Source organism: Dermacentor albipictus, chromosome 3 (assembly GCF_038994185.2).
Source record: "Dermacentor albipictus isolate Rhodes 1998 colony chromosome 3, USDA_Dalb.pri_finalv2, whole genome shotgun sequence".
Classification (NCBI taxonomy): domain Eukaryota; kingdom Metazoa; phylum Arthropoda; class Arachnida; order Ixodida; family Ixodidae; genus Dermacentor; species Dermacentor albipictus.
Window position 1 is genome coordinate 9,636,465 of NC_091823.1, and position 22,950 is coordinate 9,659,414.

At 44.6% G+C, this 22,950-nt stretch overlaps 1 protein-coding gene across 3 annotated transcripts in view; it reads right to left on the minus strand.

Annotated features, from left to right (window-relative positions):
• The window catches only part of SCCRO4 (DCN1-like protein SCCRO4), a 36,313-nt gene that overhangs the window by 9,044 nt on the left and 4,319 nt on the right, over positions 1-22,950 (minus strand). For all 3 annotated transcript variants that reach the window (XM_065453402.1, XM_065453405.2, XM_065453406.1), the window contains 6 exons: positions 21,044-21,129; positions 19,728-19,804; positions 17,328-17,419; positions 14,213-14,321; positions 9,202-9,306; positions 6,020-6,122 (listed from right to left, as the gene is read on the minus strand). In XM_065453402.1, coding sequence (XP_065309474.1) covers positions 6,020-6,122; positions 9,202-9,306; positions 14,213-14,321; positions 17,328-17,419; positions 19,728-19,804; positions 21,044-21,129 — 572 coding nt within the window. The remainder of the gene's footprint in view (positions 1-6,019; positions 6,123-9,201; positions 9,307-14,212; positions 14,322-17,327; positions 17,420-19,727; positions 19,805-21,043; positions 21,130-22,950) is intronic.

A 22,950-nucleotide genomic window follows, 5' to 3' on the forward strand; every position in this document is an offset into this window, starting at 1 on the left:
CACACAATCTTTCTTCTCGACTAGGCTTGTCTTTGACTTTGACTAGGCTTGACTTTGGCTCGTCCGAGAGCAAGAAATGCGCGACTATCACCATCTGAGAGGACTGTGTAGCTGCAGTGACCTCTGGAACAGTATAAGCACCGGTTCAACTTCCATCTCCCCTGCTTTATTTTTTTTTCTGTATTTTTTTGGCACATACGGCTTGCCTTCTAATCTTGGGGCACCAGGTTTCGGGCCATACACACACCCAGCACAGAACTTGCTCAGGACAACGTAGTCGAGCACAAGTCCGGAGAACAGTTTGATGACTGTGCCGACTGCAATGTGCGACAAATGGCTGCGCGTCATCCGCGAGCTATTGTAGGATACCGCAATATTCCCAGATTTCGCAAGTTTCAAATCATTGTACAATAACTTCACTGATAGCGCACACGCGCCCATCAGCTTTTCGGCAGCAGACGATGATGCTGGCGCCAGCTTCTGCTTGAGATAGCCTTGCCACGTTTTGTTATGAATGCCACGGTGCGAGATATTCATGGCAGCAAAAACTTCATTCATCGTTGTTTGTCCATTTCCAGTGCTAATCATCACATGAGCAGCGAGAATGTTCACTACGAAAGGATTAACCGTTTTGCTGTTTTTCGCGTGCAGGGAGCGCCACTCTGAAACATCACCGCAGTTTTCACAAATGGCGAGAAGCTTGACGGCAAGGCCATATTCTTGCTCCTCTGTCATGGAGCTGCCACAGATACTGCACTTTAGATGCGAGGCCAAAGCGCTTATTGCTACCGCACTGATAACATAAAAGTGTGACTCCACCTCTGTCTGCACCGTCCTTGACGCTGGTGCACATGTCGAATTTCCGCTTCGTTGCCAAAGTTCCCGCCAGTTGCTGGAGGTTTTCCCCTGCTTGCTTCTGCTGTTGGAGTGATTCCACTGGGTGCACTAGAGTGTTTTAATTGAGTGCCTTTACGCTCCGCTAAGCAGCTAAGTGGAGCGGAAGCGCGAATGCATGTGCTGTCCGCTCAGTCATAAGTGGGCTAGCGGAGCAAGGAACACGGTCCGCTTAGAAGCTGCCTGAGCGGAGCATGCTGCGCAGCACTTTGGCTAGCGTTGGCGTCAGAAAGGATTGGATTGGATGCAGAAAGCAAGCGTGCTGGCTATATTGTGGCGTTCCCCAAGACGGCACTTTATTTTCCATTGGATAAAATGGACCGGTAACGCATTACAAGCGCACGTCTAGATACTTCATGGATAAATAAGATTTATATATATATATATATATATATATATATGTATACACGTTTTACTGTATAAGAGTGATCAATAGGTGTATATTTTCTTTCATTACCATGAATTTGGCCAGGGGGCACTGCAATTACGAAAGGTCCGCTACGCTAAACGTGCAACTAAAACGTGAAAATTGCCCGCCGCTCCGCTGTGGCTTAGCGGGGCAGCTTGGAGCGAAGCGTACCGTAAAGACGCTCAACTAAAACACTATTATCTTTGTGTTGTGCCAAACGCTGCTACTGCGATCACTATCGGCCGGCGAAATCGTTAGGCCTAGCTCACTCTCGCCAGGTCCGTTGCATCCCACATCGCAGCCATCGCTTGACACCGCCAGCGGGTGGTCGTCGCTGTGTTTTTCAGCTGGGTCAGAACAATTTTCAAAGTTGTAGCACGCTCGCAATCTTTTTTTGCTAAACTTGTTTCGAGTGGCAAACTTCCGACATTCTGACATCACTACACGCCATGTTAGCGGCTTTCAAAATGGCATTGTTGTTCGCTTTTCAAGCGTGCCGTAGCAGACGACGCCAGCTGCACTCTGGGACTTCTTTTCGGTGCGGTATTTCTAAATAGCGAATAGGGGGACGAACGAAAATGTTGCGGGAAATTAAAAAAGAGAAGTAGTTCGTTCCAATGCGACCAAGATGGGCACGATAGCATACGTCGTTCAGCAGTGGCGTGGCATGAAAAAAGCCCCCTTTTTATGCTTCTTTCTGTCAAAATATAGCTCGTGGCGGTTACGTAAATTTATATTGCGGCTAAAATATTGATCCATAACGTCGGAAACTTGGTCAGAACATGCAGCAATGTTTGTATATTATGAAAATACCACTTTCAAGAAATCGATTTTTTTCGTGATTTTTTAGTCTCTAAGACCATTGTCCCCCCTTAACTGTAGTAGCTAAAGCTAAGAAAAGCGCATTGGAATTGAAGTGCCACATTGCATTTCCTCATTCTCGTCACAACAGAGAATGTCAGGGTCTAAACTCACAACCCCGACAAAACACACATTTATATACCAATAATACTGCGGCTTGAGTTTTGAGAATAGTGCGACAACAAGAAACATTTGAAGAAATGCAGATGCAAGAAAGATGCACGCATCATGACAAAACACCAGGACAGTTGGTGCGGTTGCATAGTGTGGCAGTGCACAGGACAACGAAAGATGCAAACAGTTGCATCTGTCTGTTTTTCATTCTGTAATTTCTTGTGCATTGTCGCACTATGCATGCATCCACACTGGAAAATTTTGTGCAGCTCAATGTTGCATGGCACTACCTTCATTCACAAAGAGCATTGATCATAAGCTGAACCCAAATTTTTGTTCGTTTTCCTACCACCACTGCATGGAAAATGATAGAGAAAGTTGCATTCCCAAGGATAAATGCGACAACTAAAGATGTGTGAGTGAATTCTGGTACTTCGAGGTCAATTTCAGGGTCTCTACAGCATGTATCGGCTGACGGCATGTTAGGGCAAGCAAATATGAAAAGGAGCACATAATCGGTACTCAAGCAACAATTACTGCAGAACTTCTACCTCAGGCGTTGCACTTTATTATGTCCCTGAAATGGTTCAGACAAATTTTGTAGACGCATAGGGTACAGCTACCATAAAACATTCGCGCCACAAATGAAGTGAAACGTCTCATATCAAGAGAGCTATAAACGATTACAAGTTACCCACCCTCCTCCCTAGCCATGCTTTTTCTGCTCGACTCTGCCGAGCGACTGGGGCTAAGCTTCGCCTTCACTGGCTGTGCGTCATGATGTGACATTGCGTCATCTATTTCCGGTTGTCTTGGAGCCAGTGTGCAAAGCCTCTCCAAACTTTCCGCTAGCCGCCTCGCCATCGATTCCCAGCAAGAGCTATCCAAGTAGCGTGCGTTATGTGCAATCTGTCACAGCACCGAATGTGTCCGGTATTCCAGTAACCACAGGTGAGCTGGGCGTGTTGACTGACGGAGGGGTGGAGGTGCAAGTTAAAGCACCTACCACTGTGACGAAGGAGCTTAAGCACTGATATACGTATGTGAGCAGCCTGATTGGCCTGCACGATCCACCCGTCTGGTGGCGCAGAACTTAACCAGCCAAACACAGAGCTAATATTGCTGTAACCAAGTGTAATACATTTAAAGTATTTAAAAAGACAATGCGTTCATCATTATGCTGCTGCCGAAAATTTACACCAGCAGCAAAATAGAATACACTTGCTTACTGCTATATCAGCTCTGCATTTGTCTGGTTGAGTTCTGTGCCACCAGGTGGCTGCACCGCGCAAGCTGTTCTCATTTGCACCTTCGCTTATCCCATAAAATGCCCAGTCCACTTGCACTTTCATTTACACAAACATCAAACATGTTAAACTCTTTATTGTGGTAGTAATCCTTCGGTGTGAAGTGACGGCTGCAAAAGCATAGACACTGGCGCCGAGCGGATACAGACAACTGATGCCACAGCCACTCCGCTCTCAAGATTGCCTTGCAGAGGGAGACAATGTTGCAGCTTGACATATCGCCGATCGCTACATTTGCAGCCCACAGCGCAAGGGCGAACCATGGTGCTCGCAAAAAGACAGATCGAGACCAATACAGACCGTTCAGCTTGCATCAACACGGAGCACGTTGTAACACAAGCGGACAACAGCTGATGTGTGCTGGAAGTGTTTGAGTGCAGAGATAAGTTGTCGTTGTGTAGTCTTTTTCTGTTACTTATTTTTTTATATGCACAAGTTAACCAACATTCAACTATTATGAACAACATTTGTTCCCCATAAAGTCTGAAAAATGGCCAGTCTTAGCTTGGTTAAGCCAAGAATGCGTTGCATATTGCGCGGTCTTTTTTTTTTATGCGAAGCATACTAGCCGCACAACCACGCTCTTCCTTGCTGTGCCGCACGCGGCCGCGTAGCTACCATATGACGTCACAACAGCTGCAAAGCGGACGTTTAAGCTTCGCCTTCAAGAGTGGAACGCGACAGCGTTCCCGTCGACCCGCCAAGGGGTGTAAGACAATGGGCTACGGCGCAGCGACTACACGCCCCGCATCGGACGCGGTGAGCGTCGAGCAACGCAGTGTTTGGCGTGACAACGAAATGTGCGCCTGAGCAAGCGACGCACGCCTGAGCCTTAGAAACAGCTCGTTTCTAAGGCAACACCGCGTTCACTAGAGGCGCTTTTGTACCGCTTTGAAGCATCGAACTCGTGGCTCAGTGGTAACGTCTCCGTCTCACACTCCAGAGACCCTGGTTCGATTCCCACCCAGCCCATGTTTTTTGAGGGCGAGGTATCACGCGCCGGCGCAGCGCCCCTAGCGGGAGGAGCGGGCGTCAGGTGGTGGCTGCGGCCGCGCGAGTTGGGGCCCAGCTTTTCCTCCGGCTGTCGTGACGTCGCGTCACGTGGTTGCGCTCAAGGTCAATGGTGGCTGCCCGGCCGCACCCAAGGGCTGAACTGAGCGATTGCAATATGCAACGCATAAAATTATCGATGACGTGATCTGGGTAGGTAATGGGATCAGGGTGGGGCAGTTGAGAACTCAGGGGTGCGGCACTGCTACGATCGGCAGCGATGTAAAATTTTAAAACCTGATAATAAATTACAGGCAGAGCGTTTAAATGTATCACTTAATGATCAGAAGGACCTACACTAACAACTCAGTACGTTTGTACAAAATCATCAAAATAATTTCAGGGTCCCTTTATTACAGTAGAACCTCGTTGGTATGATCCCATTTTGTGTGATTTCCTGGTGCTAACATTTGCTATTGAGAACAAAAAATTTCCCAATTGAATTAAGCTTATTTTTTACTGTCTGATATGTTCCCAGAAAACATGATAATACTTCAGCACTAACGTTCAGTACATCGCCAAACTGTGATCGTATGATGTGCTTTCCGGCCACTAGATCATATGTAAACAAGAAAATGCATGAGGCACGCGCTATTGAGAATGGTAGCCGCGGCCGCTTCACCGCAACACTCGCCCACCCATGCCATGGGAAAACGACAGCGCGCACCCAGTTCTTGATTTTGGTACCAGCAAATCTCCTCCTGGGTGGTTGCACGCCGCCTCCCGAGCTATTGCCGCCAACCTTATTTAGATAAGTATTTTCATCTTTCTGTTTTACAGCGTGTGGGACGTAGTGCCATTGAAAGCATACTGCACGCTTTTAGTAGGCGATAGTGCAAACAAGTTGCTGTTCTTTGCTGCAGATGGCATGATGCGAGCGTCACTTTTCACCATGACGGCATCCGGCAGCACCCAGCAGCTCGATTTCGTTTCGGTTTCCCCGACGCTGTCTCAGAACACTATGCAATGGCAAAACAACATATCTCAGGCCGCCAAAGCCCCACCAGCTCAATGTGCGGGTGCCTCGTGCCACACGATTTCATGCAACGCTTCACATTACGTAGATGTTAACTATAGTTGAGTGTGTCAAATTTTCAATTACTTCGGATCGTAAATTTTTGCAGTTAGTATGTTTTTATCCTCACATATTTTTGTTAAACATATATACAATGTTCTACCGGCTGAACATCTCTCTCAAAGAACCCACCACTCTGTATTTTCTGTTCAGTTTAAATACAAGCAAAATTTGTGGTCGTGAACATAGTTCAATGTGTTCCCTTCGATACCGGTCTTGACTGTACAAGCACCATCTACTAGCCACTGAAAAAACTCATGCACACATTGATCTGTTCAACTGAAGATTGACATAAGAAAAGGCACTCACAGGCTCCATCCTCATCATAGTTGGACAGATCAGGCTTGATGGTGCGACTGAACTCCAAGACATTACACCACTGGTCCTTGTTTATCACTCTATATTTGGATTGCTGCATAAGTATACAATGGGAATGAATCATTATACAAATCAAGGCAAGAATTAGCAGATTATGCATAGCTGTATTTGCAAGTATTTGAAAGGAAAGGAATTCACAGTGGTCTGAAACATGAAAAGATGTGGCAATAAGTACAGAAGTATGCAAAGGCGCTGTTCTTACAAGTGAATACAGTTAAACCTCGATATAATGAAGTCGATAAAATCGGCAAATTGCTTCGTTATATTGAAATGTTGTTCTATTAATATTCAACCTTTTATGCAAATAAGTACAGTCGCCAATCAATTTTTCTTACACAGAAAGGGGCCGCAGAATTTTCCTAATTATTGGGCAATCGAAAAAGACAAACTTGAACGAGAAAATTTATTTCCATAAATTTGAGAGTTGCTGACAAATTACACGGTTTCACTGAATTATGGGGTAAAAAAAAAAAAGAAAGTTATTAAAACTTTCTGATTATCAAGCACGCCGTAGTGGGGGACTCCCGAAATTTGGACCACCTGGGGTTCTTTAGTATGCACCTAAATCTAAGTACATAGGAGTTTTCGCATTTCGCCTCCACCGAAATGCGGCCGCCGTGGCCAGGATTCGATCCCACAACCTCTTGCTTAACAGCCCAACACCATAGCCACTAAGTAATCACGGCGGGTGACATAGTTTCATGCCACACACGTTGACAATAGACGTCCGCACGCCAAGTTTCATCCTAGACGCTAGCGCTCGTTTCTCCCCTGGCTGAACGATTTCACTTCCAACGCGTGTAGGTTTCCGCCGTTGCTTCCCTTCACAGTCGCGCCCGCGTTTAATCTGCCGATTTACAAGAAAATGGTACAAAAAAGGCTGACAGACATGGATTACTGCGGTCCGCCGAACGAAGTAAATGACTGGCAAACGAAGCGAGCTCGTTCATTGACCACTTGTGAGTGTATGACGGTTTTTATATGTAACCCACAAGAATTTCATGATTACTCGGTATATAATACCTTTATTCTTACAAAAACTTTCAGTTGTTCGACCAGCACTTGTCCTGTCTTCTTTCTCATGTTTCGTTTGGGTGTGCGCTGCCCGAGAATGGAAACCACTTCTGTTGAACTTCTGCAGTTGCCGAAGTTCATGCGTGGTGAGAAATTGAATATGTGCATGATGCATTGAACATGACTGGAATTCATTCCTGCATTACCACTGCACCAATCGATCGAGTTACTGGACGATACACTGCCGTGTCTTGGTTGCGCCTGCATTGCTGATGCAGAAATGATTACGAATACTTTCAACTTCCATCTCTTGAGCACAGTTAAAGAATGGCCAAGCTATTTACATAGCTCCCTTTATTCTATATTGTAGGGGACATACTAGATAAAGTTGTGTGCGCATGTCGTACTTGTGCTATGCGGCAATATATTTTGTTTATTTCCGCACAGTGTTGATGGAAGTCTGTTGTCGTCATCACAGACAACACGAATTTGTAGCAAACTTTTTGTTGGAAACTGCAAAAATGACTTTAGCTAACACACATTGTATATGCAGATGATTTTTCCGGCGGCACATACGACGTCATTTCCAATTACCTGCTCAGCGTCACAATTACATGGCTAAGCAGTCACTGCCCTTTCACCGCATTGCAGCCATAAAAATTATCGTCAAGCGTACTGATCTTCTTAAAGGCAAATAGAAGCGTGTACGTCGTACTTCGAATAAAACGTCTACACACACGCACGTAGGCACACACCGCGCATGGCACGAAACGTGCCCAAACACGTGCAGTGCAAAAGGCAATCAAGGCGGTGCGAACGAGAGATGGCAGAGGCGTACCACCCGCTAGTTGAATTTTGCCCCGCATGCGGGGCTCTCACGCCGGCGCAGTAGCGCCGCTCGCGGTGCTGTTCTTGTCTATATCTTCTCGGCGGTATGAATTAAGTGAAGCCAGCCATGCTTTCACGTGCACTTTGGCCAAGTGGCTGATAGCATCGCCCACACTGGGACAGCGCTGTCGGGAAATGCGCCGGAAGCGGGGAGCGTATGCTTCGTCTGCCTCTCGCTCTAGCGGGTCACTGAGACTCGAGATTACGCAACCTCCAATACCAAACGCATGGTAAGACAGTTTACATGGTGCCATGCCCTCTCTGCAAGCCCACTCTTTGCACATGCAGCAGATCACCTCCAAAGTAAGGTGCGTGGCTGTGTTCGTGCTCAGCCGCGCTAACAGCCAAACGCAGCCACAGCCAAGATGCGTTCCAACTTACCCCAAGCCTCCTTGCGCGCACATTATCGAGATACCGCAAGCTCGCTCCCTTCCCCGCTTTCCTTTCCTCGCCCGGGAAGGCAGCACTCATGAGGACACCATCTTTCTTTATTTTTCTTCCCTTGCCCTCACACACTTTCACTTGCATCTAAAGCACACAGTGCGTGGGGCGCGATAGGATATTATTGCACTTGGACTTGATACAGAACATGACGGCAGTCACTCTTGCCACGCGGTGCGCAATTTGAGACGTGCGTTTGCAAGCAGCCACTTGTAATTCAATCATGACTATCTGCATCTACGGGAGTTTCCATTTATTGTCTCGGCATTACTTTGTGGCGGCAGTGAAATTTTGTTACATTGAAATGGCATAAAACACACTTCATTATGTTGAGGTTCTAAATACATGTGTTCTATGGACAAGAGGTTATGAAAAAAAAAAAATACTTCGTTATATTGAGGTTTAAGTGTATATATATGTTCATTTTCTTTCACAAAAGTGCAAAAGAGAAAAAGTACACTATCACATCAAACTGAAAAAGGCATCAGCAGCAAAATGCTCAATATAGACCACAATACGGCCCAATGGAGTGAACCTAATGTGGCCCTAATGTCATCTAAAGATACAAAACATACATTTTACGCAGCGACACGAAGAGCTTGTTTTCACAGCTCGACGATATAAAGCAAGCCAGACGAGCACGGCACATTTTCAAACGTGGTTGTGAATACAAAGTGTGCTTTTAAGCTGCAAACTACAGAGGCAAAAAAATATGTATGTTTATTCAAATACACCACTTGACTGAGGACTAATTGTGAAAGAATGTTTACCTCGAGGAATTGGTGGAATGAAGCACACAGCGGCCAATGCTTGCCGAGAAGAAGCTGCAGCATAGCTTTTGCCGTCGCCATGTCCATACTACGCTGGTCCTTGTCCTGAGAGAAAACAGATACAAAAATTACAACAAACCTATGTATGCACTCTAAATTGAAATGTGTTCTGTCATCAAGCAATGCCTATACGGAGCAATGCCTACAATGCCTGTCATCAAGCAATGCCTACACAACGCCTACAGGAGAACAGTGCAGACAAGGGCTGTTCAGCTTAGCTTTGAGAAGACTATGCATTTGGGCTGGTTGGTTCATGATTACGAGCAGAAAACAGCGCTAAACAACAGGAAGAAGAGAGGGACACAGACCACAGTGCTGATTGACAGCCAAGTGTCATTATTGTTTCATCAGTAAGCAAATTATATATATATATATATATATATACGCACAGTAAAACCTTGTTAAACTGTACCCGCTTAAACGGTAGTTTCGCTTTAAGAGCAGTAAAGTCAAATCCCCGACTCAGCGGCCATTAAACATAGTGTGTTTTGTATCCGCATAAATCGTACCAGCTTATTGTGTACGTATCAGTTAGCACGTAGAGTTTTCATTTTTCGTCGTGCAAACACGGCAGTGCTTCCTCTCCATCAGGTGGCCCAGCAGAACAACTAGCCTCAGAGATCAAAACAATGGCCTCCAAGCGCCCTGTGCGTTTGCGTGTGAAGCCACATCAAGACAACCGATGGTCATTAAGGGTTACGGACTGGATTCCAAGGGAAGGGAAGCTTAGCAGGGGGCGGCAGAAAGTTAGGTGGGCGGATGAGATTAAGAAGTTTGCAGATACGACATGGCCACAATTAGTACATGACCGGAGTTGTTGGAGAAGTATGGGAGAGGCTTTTTCCCTGCAGTGGGCGTAACAAGGCTGATGATGATGATGAGTCTACAATGGATGACATCCATGTAATTAATCAGGTTATCGAGAAATTCGCAGAGTACAATAAGCCTCTCTATGTGGCTTTCGTAGATTACGAAAAAGCATATGATTCAGTAGACATACCAGCAGTCATAGATCCATTGCGTAATCAAGGAGTACAGACCGCTTACGTAGATATCCTGGAAAATATCTACAGAGATTCCACAGCCACCTTAATTCAACAAAAGAAAAGTAGGAAGATACCTATAAAGAAAGGGGTCAAACAAGGAGACACAATCTCTCCAATGCTATTTACTGCGTGCTTGGAAGAAGTATTCAAGCTATTAAACTGGGAAGGTTTAGGAGTAAGGATCGCCGGCGAATACCTCAGCAACCTTCGGTTTGCCTATGACATTGTTCTATTCAGCAACACTGCAGACGAGTTGCAACAAATGATTGAGGACCTTAACAGGAGAGTGTAAGAGCGGGTTGAATATTAATATGCAGAAGACAAAGATAATTATGAACAACCGGGCAAGGGAACAAGAGTTCAGGATTGCAAGTCAGCCTCAAGAGTCTGTGAAGGGGTATGTTTACCTAGGTCAACCAATCACAGGGAACCCTGACCATGAGAAGGAAATTCACAGAATAAAAATGGGTTGGATCGTGTACAGCAGACATCATGAGCTCCTGACTGGAAGCTTACAGTTATCATTGAATAGGAAGGTATACAATCAGTGCATTTACCGGTGCTGAGATATGGGGTAGAGACTTGGAGACTGACAGAGAAGCTTGACAACAAGTTAAGGACCGCGCAAAGAGTGATGGAATGAAGAATGCTTGGCATAACTTTAAAAGACAGAAAGAGAGCAGCTTGGATCAGAGAGCGAACGGGTATAGACAATATTCTAATCGACATTAGGAGAAAAAAAATTACCGACAATTACGTTACTTCCTAATGCGAAACTTGAGCGCAGCAAATAAGCTGTTTCACCTTTCGTAATCGTCGCCATCTCTGCTCTGGCAGCTCGTTTAGCAGCAGCAGCAGCAGCAGCAGACGGAGGACTTCCATCGGTCGTCTCGCTCATGCCTCAGAAAGAACTGGCAGATAATTTTGCAGTGGCGAACGGCAGCGGCAATTTCGGCTCGGGCGGTGCACATATACAGATCCGCCGCCACCGATCTGGCTCTCTGATTGCCACCGCACAGGGCGAACGGCAGCGGCAATTTCGGCTCGGGCGGTGCACATATACAGATCCGCCGCCACCGATCTGGCTCTCTGATTGCCACCGCACAGGGGTTGCATTGGAGGAGGAGCGAAGAAAGGAATTAAGTTCGAGCCGGCGCTTTGACAACCGGAGACTCGCAGGAAGAGGGGGGAGGGGGGCGGCGTGTACACCCAGCGGCAAACGATGGGGGCAGAAGCGCGCGCAGCAAGCGGACAACACGATAAAGGGAGGAGGGAAGAGATAGCAGCGACTGACTGATGCCGCTGACGCCGATAGTGAGTCAACCCCAGCTGCGGAGTTGGTTTCAGGGACAACGCCGCCGATGCCGACACAAACAATGATACCCTCGCTTCCGCAGCGCTAAGAACCAGGTCTAGCCGTGGGAAGGTGGTCACGTATTCGTCGACGTGCCGGGGCCTACGTGAAATAACCGGCGCGTCGGCAACTGAAGAGCACCCTATCCGCCACACAAGAACAGGGGGGGGGGACCCTTTCCTCCTCTTTCTGCATGGCGGCGACGGTGTTCTATGCAGTCACGTTATCTTGACTCTCTAGCGGCGTCAGCGGCATCCAGCGGTATCAGTCGGTCGCTGCTAGCGCTGGGGGGATGAAAGGGGGGCGGAGCTGGTTACGAGGCCGACGACGACGCGAAACCCAGGAACGGACGCCAAAGAGCTGCGCTCTAAAATGACGCTGGGCAGGTCATGTAATGCGCAGATTAGATAACCCTTTGACCATTAGGGTGACAGAATAGATACCAAGAGAAGGGAAGCGCTGTAGAGGACGGCAGAAGACTAGGTGTTGCGACGAAATTAGGAAATTTGCGAGTGCTAGTTGGTATTGGTTGGCACAGGACAGGGATAATTGGAGATCGCAGGGAGAGGCATTCATTCTACAGTGAACATAAAATAGGCCAATTATGATGATGATGTTCATTTTTTAAAATAACTTTTGTAGTGATGCTGTGAACAGGCCCTTTATAGTCGCAGTTGGGATGACCAGTGCCACAAACAGAAATTATTAGTGAAGTTTACTAGAGAAGTACTTATGTAATGGTGGAAGATATATTGGTTGCCATTATACACTGCTCCAGCTCAGGAAAATCCAGCTCTGAAAACTGCACCGCACAGGCAATTTGCACAGCACGGGCAATTTTCGGCCCAATTTTCTTGAAGCTAAACAAAATAAATGCCCGTTAGAATTGGGTAAATATCAATCAGATATTGTAAGGTACGGTTAATGCTTGAAAATCCTCCTCGGGCAGGCCAAAAATAGGTGTTTTCGACAGGAGGTTGATGTTTGTTCAAAGCATACACTGTCCCCTAAGCTCCATCGAGGCAGACGCTGCCACTAAAGAGGCTGCTATTTGGGTCACCATAGGAGTCAGGTGGGTGCATGCTCACTGGTGAAGTTCCAATTATTCGGCAAAGGCCAATTTTAGAATTAAAATGATGAAAGCTTGGGCCAATAGAAATGCATGAGGGGCACCAGCTGAGACCTTCAGTCAGGATCAAAGTAATAAAAAAATTGAATTAACCATAGTTTGGAAGTCTACTATATTCGTATTTTATAAAATAAGTTTTGCCCTAAATTGGACTTCAATGAAAAATTTATTAATCCCTGAAAATTTAGATTAAATTATGGGATTTTACGTGCCAAAACCACTTTCTGATTATGAGATACGCCGTAGTGGAGGACTCCGGAAATTTCAGCTACCTGGGGTTCTTTAACTTGCACCTAAATCTAAGTAGACGGGTGTTTTCACATTCTGCCCCCATCGGAATGCAGCTGCCGTGGCCGGGAGTCGATCCTGCGACCTCAGACTTAGCAGCACAACACCATAGCCACTAAGCAACCACGGCGGGTGTTAATCCCTGTTATAGAGAAGTTGGTCATAACAAGAGTGTGAAACCTGTACATTCTGAAGCAGTGGCCAGCTTCGTCGCACATTCACAAATACAAGTTCATAAATGCGCACAGTCTTTTATTAATTATGGTTTCACTCAAAGGGCGAAGCAATGAGAGCGGTGGCAACCACGTCAGGCCAGCTGCTGCACTATGTATACAGGCTACCACGCCTCATAGGTATATCCAACGCAGATACGACATGGCCACAATTAGTACATGACCGGAGTTGTTGGAGAAGTATGGGAGACGCTTTTAAAGATGCAGGCTGAACTGCATCTTTACAGCTTCGGCAGCATCACACACGAGCGTCTATACATATGTTTAAAGGTGAGCAGGCACGGGAAAATGGTAAGAGCTGAATGAGTGGTGATGGTTGTCGAGAATCACCTGAGAAAAGCACCAAGAATGCCAAGTGAGCCAGACAGCAAGACAATTCCAAGCACTACCATCCTTACTACCCTTATAGGTGTCTAGGGTACCAGCCAAATTGTCTACAAAATTACTCAGTCATAAAACAAATTATACCTAAATATCCTCATTGCAACAAATATATATCATCAAGAGCACAATTCCTTTTATACAGCAAACCTTTCTAACCTTTCTATGCCTACTTTTCTAGCCATTAGGTAGGCACAAAGTGGCAAAGTATCGCCATCTCGTGGAGTTGTGTGATGATGAATGCGTGATGTTTTGGTGAATAGTTTTGGTGAAGCCTAGCACAAAAATTTCATGTCAAAAATAATAATTATTGATGTAACAATCATAAACAAGCTCCATACATCAGGCCATTTAATCATATAAGTTGGCAGCTATGCTAATGGTTCTGAGGCTTGCAACCATTCTTTAATACCTATTTTGCTGATAACAGAATTCTACATTGTTGGATATTTATTGAGCAAAACGTTTGTTGCCCAAAAGAGTAATGGTGCCAGCATTTTAAGCAACTATAAAAGCTCACCCTAGCAAAGTCATACGCATATCTGTAGATACTCTTGAACTGATTTTGGTCATTCAGCAGAGACTTCAAGTAGTCCAGCTTCCCTTGGATCTTCTGAATGGAGTCGCACCTGTAAAATAAAATATATCAGCATGTGTGCATGGTTCACAGAACAGCTAGTACTCCACCATGCAGATGAGCTAACCCTTCAGATATGATAAGTTATGTGTTTCTGCATCGCTCAATGAACCTACAGACTAAAAATTATGCAAGTATACTATTATTACTGGAACTTTTCTAATGGTTCAAGCTGAGGCCTCATCTCCATTGACTCTTCAATTGCCCAACTGTATTCTTTCTGACTTAAAGAAGCAAATTGTCTGGTTAGAGGTTCAAATGTAATTCTTAGTTTTTATCTAGGTGTGCTTGAAAAATAATGCAATAAAGTTGTTTCATTACCGTTTGATCAAATGCTTACTATCAATTGGTTGGTGGCAATTAGCTGGGGAACACAGTGCAAGGAACACAGGGAGGAAGAAAACACGAAACACTAGACTTCTTTGTCCCTGTATTCCTTGTGCTGCATTCCCAAACTAACCTATGCGCCAACTCACTCAAATCAAAGTCCTGCTTGGTGATAATCCTACAAATCTGAGAGTTAGGATTTCATAACAATGTTATGGTTATATTTGTATACATTAATATGATTGCTGCACCTGAACATTCATTCTTACAAAATAGTGCAGCAATGATTCCTAAGCAGGAAACATAGGCTTGAATCTGAGCGTAAAGCGTCATCTCCAACTGTATGCCCATTTTCATATCATGCTATTTTTTGTTCATCAAAGATATACCAACAGGCCCAAGCCCCTACTTCTAGTTTACTCACTCTACAACTGATGCCCTAACCAGCATGCCCTGCCGAGCTGGGACCTTGATAATGAGCTAGTAAATAAGATGGCATTTGGTAAGAAACAATTGTTGCTCTGGCAAGACACACACATATAACAAAGCAGCACAAAAAGTGCACTCTTATTTAGTACAACTTATGAAAAAGAAAAACTTAAGCATGCAAACAGTGCAAATAACCACACAACAAAATCTTTAAAAAAGCTATCTGGCATGACCATGAGCAGGAGGCAATACTACAGAAATTGATATTATTTTGTATGTCCCGATGCACTGCATTGACTGATTCACAAGCTCATCCCAAAGCTACACCTGGGAACGAGAGCTGCCACGGTGGAGAAATTCACAAATTTTTCACATAAAGCTGCCGTCAGCCTTGCTTGCTTGACGCGAAGCTTGCCGACATCTTTCTCCAAGGCATCCAGGTGCTCCACGTAGTGAAGCGGAAAACCCCTTGCGAAATCAAACCCATGAGGGACTGAATGATCTACATGACCTACCGCGGGGACAATGTTGAGGCAGCCTGCCTTACCGCGTCAACACTGCCGTCGAGGCCATCACTGTCGCTATACAATGCAAGCATGTTCGCGACGATCGCCTCATCGGCTAGGAGCACTTCATTTCCAAATCTATAGCAGTGCGATTTCCTTTCCCCGGCAATGTCGTGCAATGCCAATGATCAGCGGGCGGATCAGGCATCTTCCGTTTCGGTGGCAAGTCAAACAAGGCTGAGAAACAATGTGCCCAAGAGCGACTTCGACACAACGAACAAAGACAAGCACAAGCAACTTAATCCGTTAGCAGAGTTGCACAGAATGAGAGCCATAGAATAAAGAACCATCTGTGAGGGCCCAGCAGTCCAAGTGGGCAACCTGGGAGCAGTGCCGGCAGCGTTGTGAGCGCACTTGGCTCAGTCCATTCGTGTTTCGGAGGGTGTGGGGCGCAGAGCTATAGGCGCAGCCTATTTGTGTTTGGAGGGGTGGAAGGGCGACGTGATAGATGCGTGCGCGGCTGGCGTGCATCTCTCATGGAGAGAAGCACGCGGCGGCAGTTCGGGTGGCGGGCGATCATGCAGCGGCTCCCATTTCACTTTTTTTTTTTTCAAGAATTTCGCATTCCATTACCTTTCAGCACAGACACCCAGCAGCCAAACTTCATCGTTATAACCGATAATGTGGCATGGGGACATTGTAGTAAGCGGGTTATTTCCTGATACAAAAGTTGACAATGCAGCAGCTTTTCATTGTTATAACTAATATATTGTTAAAATCGGTATCATTATAAGTGGATTCGACTGCATATGAATAAATAATTTATTGGATCATTGTGTAGATCGCAAGAACTACTAGTTATAGAAACTGAATTTCAGGCTACGTGCCAAGCTTTGTGGGAATCCCATGCCCGTAACTTTTGTGGCCAATTCTAATTTTGTATCTTTTCTTTTTCGAACAAAAGAGTTGCGCATTAAAGGAATGCGCCCTGGTGCACTAAGGTTAATCACAAACTCTCAGAACATATCTCCCTCAGTAGTGCCATTATCTGCTAAGCCCTCTGGTACTCCAGTACGTATACGTTTATGTTAAACGTATATGCCACATTTAGCACAAATGCATAGGCGAATGCTACCATATTTTCGCATGTATAACCCAAACCAAAAATTCAAAAATTTGCACAGTACATTGAAGTTGCGGATAGCGAATTTCGCTTTGAGATGTGACTTGACAGCAGTCCAGCATGAGCTGCGAAAAAGTAACACCTTAAGTTTGGCATCCAAATATTTTTTCCTTTACACACACCCACATGTTCAAGCTTCCTTCACCCTCTTTTCATGATTGCCCATCCTCCTTCTTTTGAGGCCACCTATTTGAGTTTTGGCTCTATTAGTAAATAGCAAACAGTTCACGCAGCACTTGTGAACCAGAACTCGGATCACGATGAGCCGTGTTCAACAGGAGTCCTTTACAGAGCAGCAGAAGCTGAAGATTACCAGCATCGAGTAAGACTTGGGGAACAGAGCCGCTGGCTGAAGATAAAATAAGGGAAAGTCACGACTGGAGACTTTCTATTTTCACTGGCTATATGCACACATTTTTCTTTTCTTTCTGGGGTGTTGTAAATGGGAGTGTGGGTCATACGGGGAAAAGTATGGTATGTCTATGTGTCCTCAATGCTAAAAGTGTCCATTAAACCATGACTATGCATGCAGCATGCACACAAGCAAACTTACTGAAGTGATGAGAGACCATGGAGCCACTCTTCTTCACTAAAGAAGCCCATGTGCTTGGCACCCATTTTCCACGCTAGAACTAGCATGACAATCTGCGAAGAAAAAAAGATGGAAAGAACAGAAACAAAGTCAGCCAATTCTGGCACAACTATGTTACGTAAGTGATAGCCTGTAAACGATAGGATGTCTGATCAAACCATTGTATGGATTGCTAGATCACAGTTCACTACTTCAAGTAACACAATTGTCATATTGTCTTTAACAAAATGATCAAGGATTAGATTTGACAAAAAAAAAGCATGGAACCACATCACCTTTTCTGATTTAATTGTACCTGGAGTGCTTGTTCTTATGGGTCATTCAAGAGAAATGTTAATAGATAGGTACCTTCCGACTTGGTAGCTAAGAATTGAGTATGCATGTGTGTTAGTTGGGTTGTGTTTGTCATGCCACCACGCAACCTATGTCTCGAGCAGCATGCTGGAAAACTAAAGCTTCTTCACTTTCCATTAGGGGAGCATTTTTGCTTGTTGCACCATGTGGTTGCGACAGAATTAGACCTCTAGTAAGTATGAACAGACATGCACAAGCTACTATTGTTGTGCTGGTAGGCGTGGATTTCAATGGTAGAAGCGGTGCCTTGCCCCTCCAGCGGGTCACATACCTTTGTGTTGCTCCTTTTCCGAATGTTAAGCTGAGGAGCGGTGCCCCGTCCTCACGCGTGGTCGTACTACGTCGAGCAGCGCTTATCTGAAGTCTAAGCCGATGGAGATCGCCCTAGCTCTCGTAGCCGGGGAGACACTTCTCCAGCAGTGTGTCGCCAGGAGCCATCCTCCCACGGCGACGTGCTAGCGGTGCCCTCTTTCTTTATTTTCCGCCCTCGGCACAAGAGCCCCTTTGATTTCCACGTCGTCCCAGAAGTGGGTGTTTGTTCAGTGCCGAGTGTCACCAGACACAAACTGTTTCCGCTAACTTAGGGCAATCCTGTATTTTCTTGCATGTGCAGTGCTCGGTGGAGGGGGAATTTGCAGCCTGAGCGTGTGCACAGTGGCACGCTAGGCTGATGCAGCCCTGAGATTGCTAAGCTCGAACCCACAGTAGTCGGCATTCGTGTGAGATACCAGACATCCAAAAAAGCAAGACGGTGTCTCGAGGACCAAGTACTGTGCTCCCTTTTAAGACAGAAAAGTGCTCTTCTTGATTGGCCTATATTGACTATAACCATGGACAAGTCACTGCCAACATCTGATGTCACCTTACAACAACGTGGTATTTGGTCTGTCGGGTGAACCCAGCTAAAAAGGGGCTGTAGTGCTGAAAGACGATGGCATCTGTTCGAACTGATTTCAGCAACACACATATCAAGAAGGATTTTTTCCCACATTTGAAATAATGCCCCAGATTGTTTCTGATAACATAACTATCTGTAGAAATTTTAGAGTGGAGCTCTTAGGCAGCCATTCCAGCGGAGAGTGGTAGCATAATAGAGCAAAAGAGCACAGTGACCTATGAAAGACAGAACGTGGAGCGCAGCGGGAGAAAGACACAAGGAGGAAAGCGGAGGAGGCGGGTGCGGCGAAACCATGAGGTGGAAAGTGGAAAAGGAGGGCGTGGCGAAAGAGCAAGGAGAAAAGCTTAGAGCAGCGACGATGGCTACGAGATGGCGCCAGGGTAGTGCGCATCGTCTGGGAGGTCTGTCGGCAGCGGCTGCTGTGAATTGCACCCACACGTCACCCACGTGCTGGCTCTTGTGATCTCTAGATTAGCGTGGCAGCCGCACTACATTTCACTCCGTTTGCAATATGCCGCACGAGACAGATCGTTCGTGCCAGCCAATACAGCGCGAAATGAAAACGCATATAGAGCTGCACTCAAATTTTGCATTAGGAGCATCGTAATCATCGGGGAAATTTTTATTTACCTGCAGAAAAACAGGAATTTAAGAGACATGCTGTCATATAACATCACCACACAAAAAGTCTTAAGTATATAACACTTGCTCCGCTGTCACACAAATTAAACAGCCAAGTGCTCAAGCATGTCCGATTTATGACAGTAGAACACATCCAGAATTATGTGAGTAGAAAAGTTCATACTGTCTGTGAGAAATATTGAAATGTCTTAACTGGTGCATTCTCAAGAAGAGATATTTACACAAGGCCAGAGTCTTGCAGTCCCATCAGCAAAGAGAGCACACACATTAGGCTACAATGTGCAGCTAACGCAACAACACTTTACATACACGTGGTATCACTCTGGACAACCTGTGTTAGCAGATGAGAAAGAAGACACAGACTGTATGCACTCATTTAGACAGTGCATAAAGCACATTACACATGACGTACATATGCTGAACGTTTCACACATCAACCAGTTTGACAAACAAAATCAAAAACTCACATTCTCAGGCTCGACGCCAATGTCTTCGCAAAATTTTTCCATGCCGTCAGGTCCCATCAATTTCGGGTCGTCCACCGCTGATGTACAAAGGGAACAAAAAAGTTCAAATGTTTTAATGAATGGTGCAGCAACCGTGCTCTCATCGCACATGACAATAAAATAGCAGTGCTAATTGTCTATCCATTATGCACTTGGATGTATTACTACCAATATACTATTCTACAATCTCTGTTCTTATTGGAGTCTTCAACTTCTGGCATCGTAAAAAGGAAAGAATACAACAATTGCAGGAAACCTGAGTTTAATTCGAGAGCTACAAGTTGTGCCAACTAACCTGGTGTATCAATGAGTAATAAGTCGCAACCTCTAGAGTGCTCTAGGATGAAAAAGAACTTTATATTCCATATATTTTGTATATGCAGGCTCATTTTCTACAGTTGTGTATGTACAAGAACTGTCAATTTTTTTCATACAATATGTAAAATAGAGATTTAAAGTACACATTAAATTTAATTCGGCTAGGAAACACGAAGTCAGACCAAGCGCCAACCAACTAGGTTTAATTGGACCAAATGTTTCAGATACATAAAATGCTGTTATGGCACCCGAGTTCACCCCTGTTGAAGTCTGAACATAACCCCAAAACATTGGGCTGAATTATTACTATAAGCCTAACTAGTTGGCATTTACGGATGTGGCCCTGCATTAAAAGTACAGACAACTTTGGTGTCTGCAACTTTTGAGTCCAAGATTCCTATCAAGAAAGCCACAAGCAAATGCCTGCTTGACCACTTTCTCTTTTTCCCATTTAAGAAAGTGAAAGCTTATGTTATAAATGGTGTTACAGAAGTCTGCATATATTATATCCCCTCCTTCACAGGAACTCTTCACAGAAATGCAAAATGTGATAATATATCAATTATTTGATTCCCAGCACACTTATAAAGTGCCTATCCAAACACTTGAAAAATATACGTTGTTAAAACGTGGAATGAAATGAAAGAAGCAAACCCGCTACATGACAACATACTGGTAATTAGGGCAAATATCAAGCCATCTACATTCCAGCTCATTTTACTGAAACACTTCACACTTATTATTCAGATTTGCAGCCTGGGTCCAATGATATGTGTTCCAAGATATATGTGCCATGTTCTAAATTTTATTATTTTCATCAATGCTTATGATATGCTATCTTGTCATGCGCATTTGCGCACACAGCACCTGAAGGGGATATGGCATGTAGTGTTTACTTGACTATGCTGAAAAGTTTCAGAGCCATCACAAAAGAACTTGTAACATGTAACAGAACTCACTTGTGTATTCCTGGAAGAGGGCAAGGCACCGTTTCTCAGAAAAGCTCGACATAGTGGGTTCGCTATTGAAAAGAGTCCTTTTAGACCTAGAGGTAGAATGAAGCCAAAGTGACGATTACGTGATAAAAAGCAAGAGAAATAATTCAAGCCGTAGTAGAGTGTACTCGGAGAACATTTTTTAGGTGTTTCTTTTTTTTTGAACAAATATTTAGAACACTGCATGGAGTATATAGTGTGACTTAGCCTGTTCCGAGAAAATCATCTGAAATCACAGACATTACTTGCATCACAAATTGCTATGTTCAGGTAGCTAAATAAAAAGAATCGCTAGTTAACTTTGTAGTTAAGGTCGACTTCCATTACTGCACCCCTGGCGGGATTGACAAAACTGGTCGAAATAAACAAAATACAGAAAAAACGCCGAAACATGTAGTGATTCAATTGACAGTATTTGCCTTCAAGTTAGCTTCACCACAGTACAACCATGTTATGCAGTGAATTATACCAAGCGGGGAAAGGTGCCATTGTTATGGGACACAGCGCATGTTCCTTAATTTGCACACGCATATGTAACGGTACGTCTCCAGTCACAGTACGAGCACTGAGATGGACACTTAGCCAGTCAAGTTGGAATTATCCAGCAAAGACCAATTTTGAGATTGAAATAACGGAAATTTGGACCCACAGAGAGAGAGAGAGAGGGAGATGCAAATGAGAGAAAGGCAGAGAGGTTAACCAGAGCTAAAACCTCCGGTTTGCTACCCAGCAATAGGGAAGGGAAAAGGGAAGTAAAGACGGAAACAAGAGCGTGAAAAAAAAAGTGAGAAGGGACGGAATGGGATCATTATAGTCTTTCTAATAGGCGACTGCCATGTAAAAAGGTCAACAAAGCCTTTGACCGACTTTCGGTGCAACGACAGGTCATGTCGGCATTCCAAGGACCCATAGAAATGCTTGGGTGCCTGCCAGAAGCTTCGGTCAGTATCAAATTAACCAAAAAAATCTTATTAACCAGAGTCAAATTATAGGAAATTTACTGTAGTCACTTTTGGGCACATGTTGCAAATTAAAAATTAAAACTGAGAAGCAGTCAGGTCATGTCTACTTAGCAGCAATCCTAAGACTAGCATCCCTTTTGAATAAGTATCCTTATAATGTGCTATGAAATACATTGGCGCTCCAGTTAATTTGCCAAAAGCCTTCCTCTAGCAGTTCAGTGCGATTTTATAGGAGAATTCATTATTCAAGGAATACATTATTTTGCATGTGTTAACAAGCATCTTGGCAAGCACTATACATTGCAAGAAGAATAAGCAAAATGCGCATGAAGTAGTTCTTCACACATATGAACAGAGCGAAAACTCCGCACGATAAATGAATGACATGTTTCAATATATAAAGCAAATTTGGCAAGAGGTACCAAAACTACATGACAGCACAACTTAAGGTGCTTATGTAAAACGTCAAGCAGGTAATACAGACCTTTTGCCTCTTCATGCTGAAAACATTTACACAAATTTATGCAGCTATATTCATATATATATTTATGCACATGCTACATGTGTTTAGCACAGCATCTAAAAACTGCAAAAACATCATCAGTAGTTTCATATTGTTGCATTCAACCCCTCAACTACTTTAAAAGCATGCTGACCATTGGATCATGTTATTGGCATTTGTAGTGTGTAACTTACTCTCATCTTCTTTGTTCATCTCCAGAATTCACCAATGCTATTATTCATTGATTGACTGACTGATGGGGTTTAATGTGCCACATCAGTAGGGATGGCTGGGTCCTTTAACAAGCATCTGAGCACATGGGCAACTTCAATTTTTGTCTCTACTGGAACATGACAGCAGCTAGGAGACAAACTTATGTACGGAGCCTGCAGAGCACCACACATTGA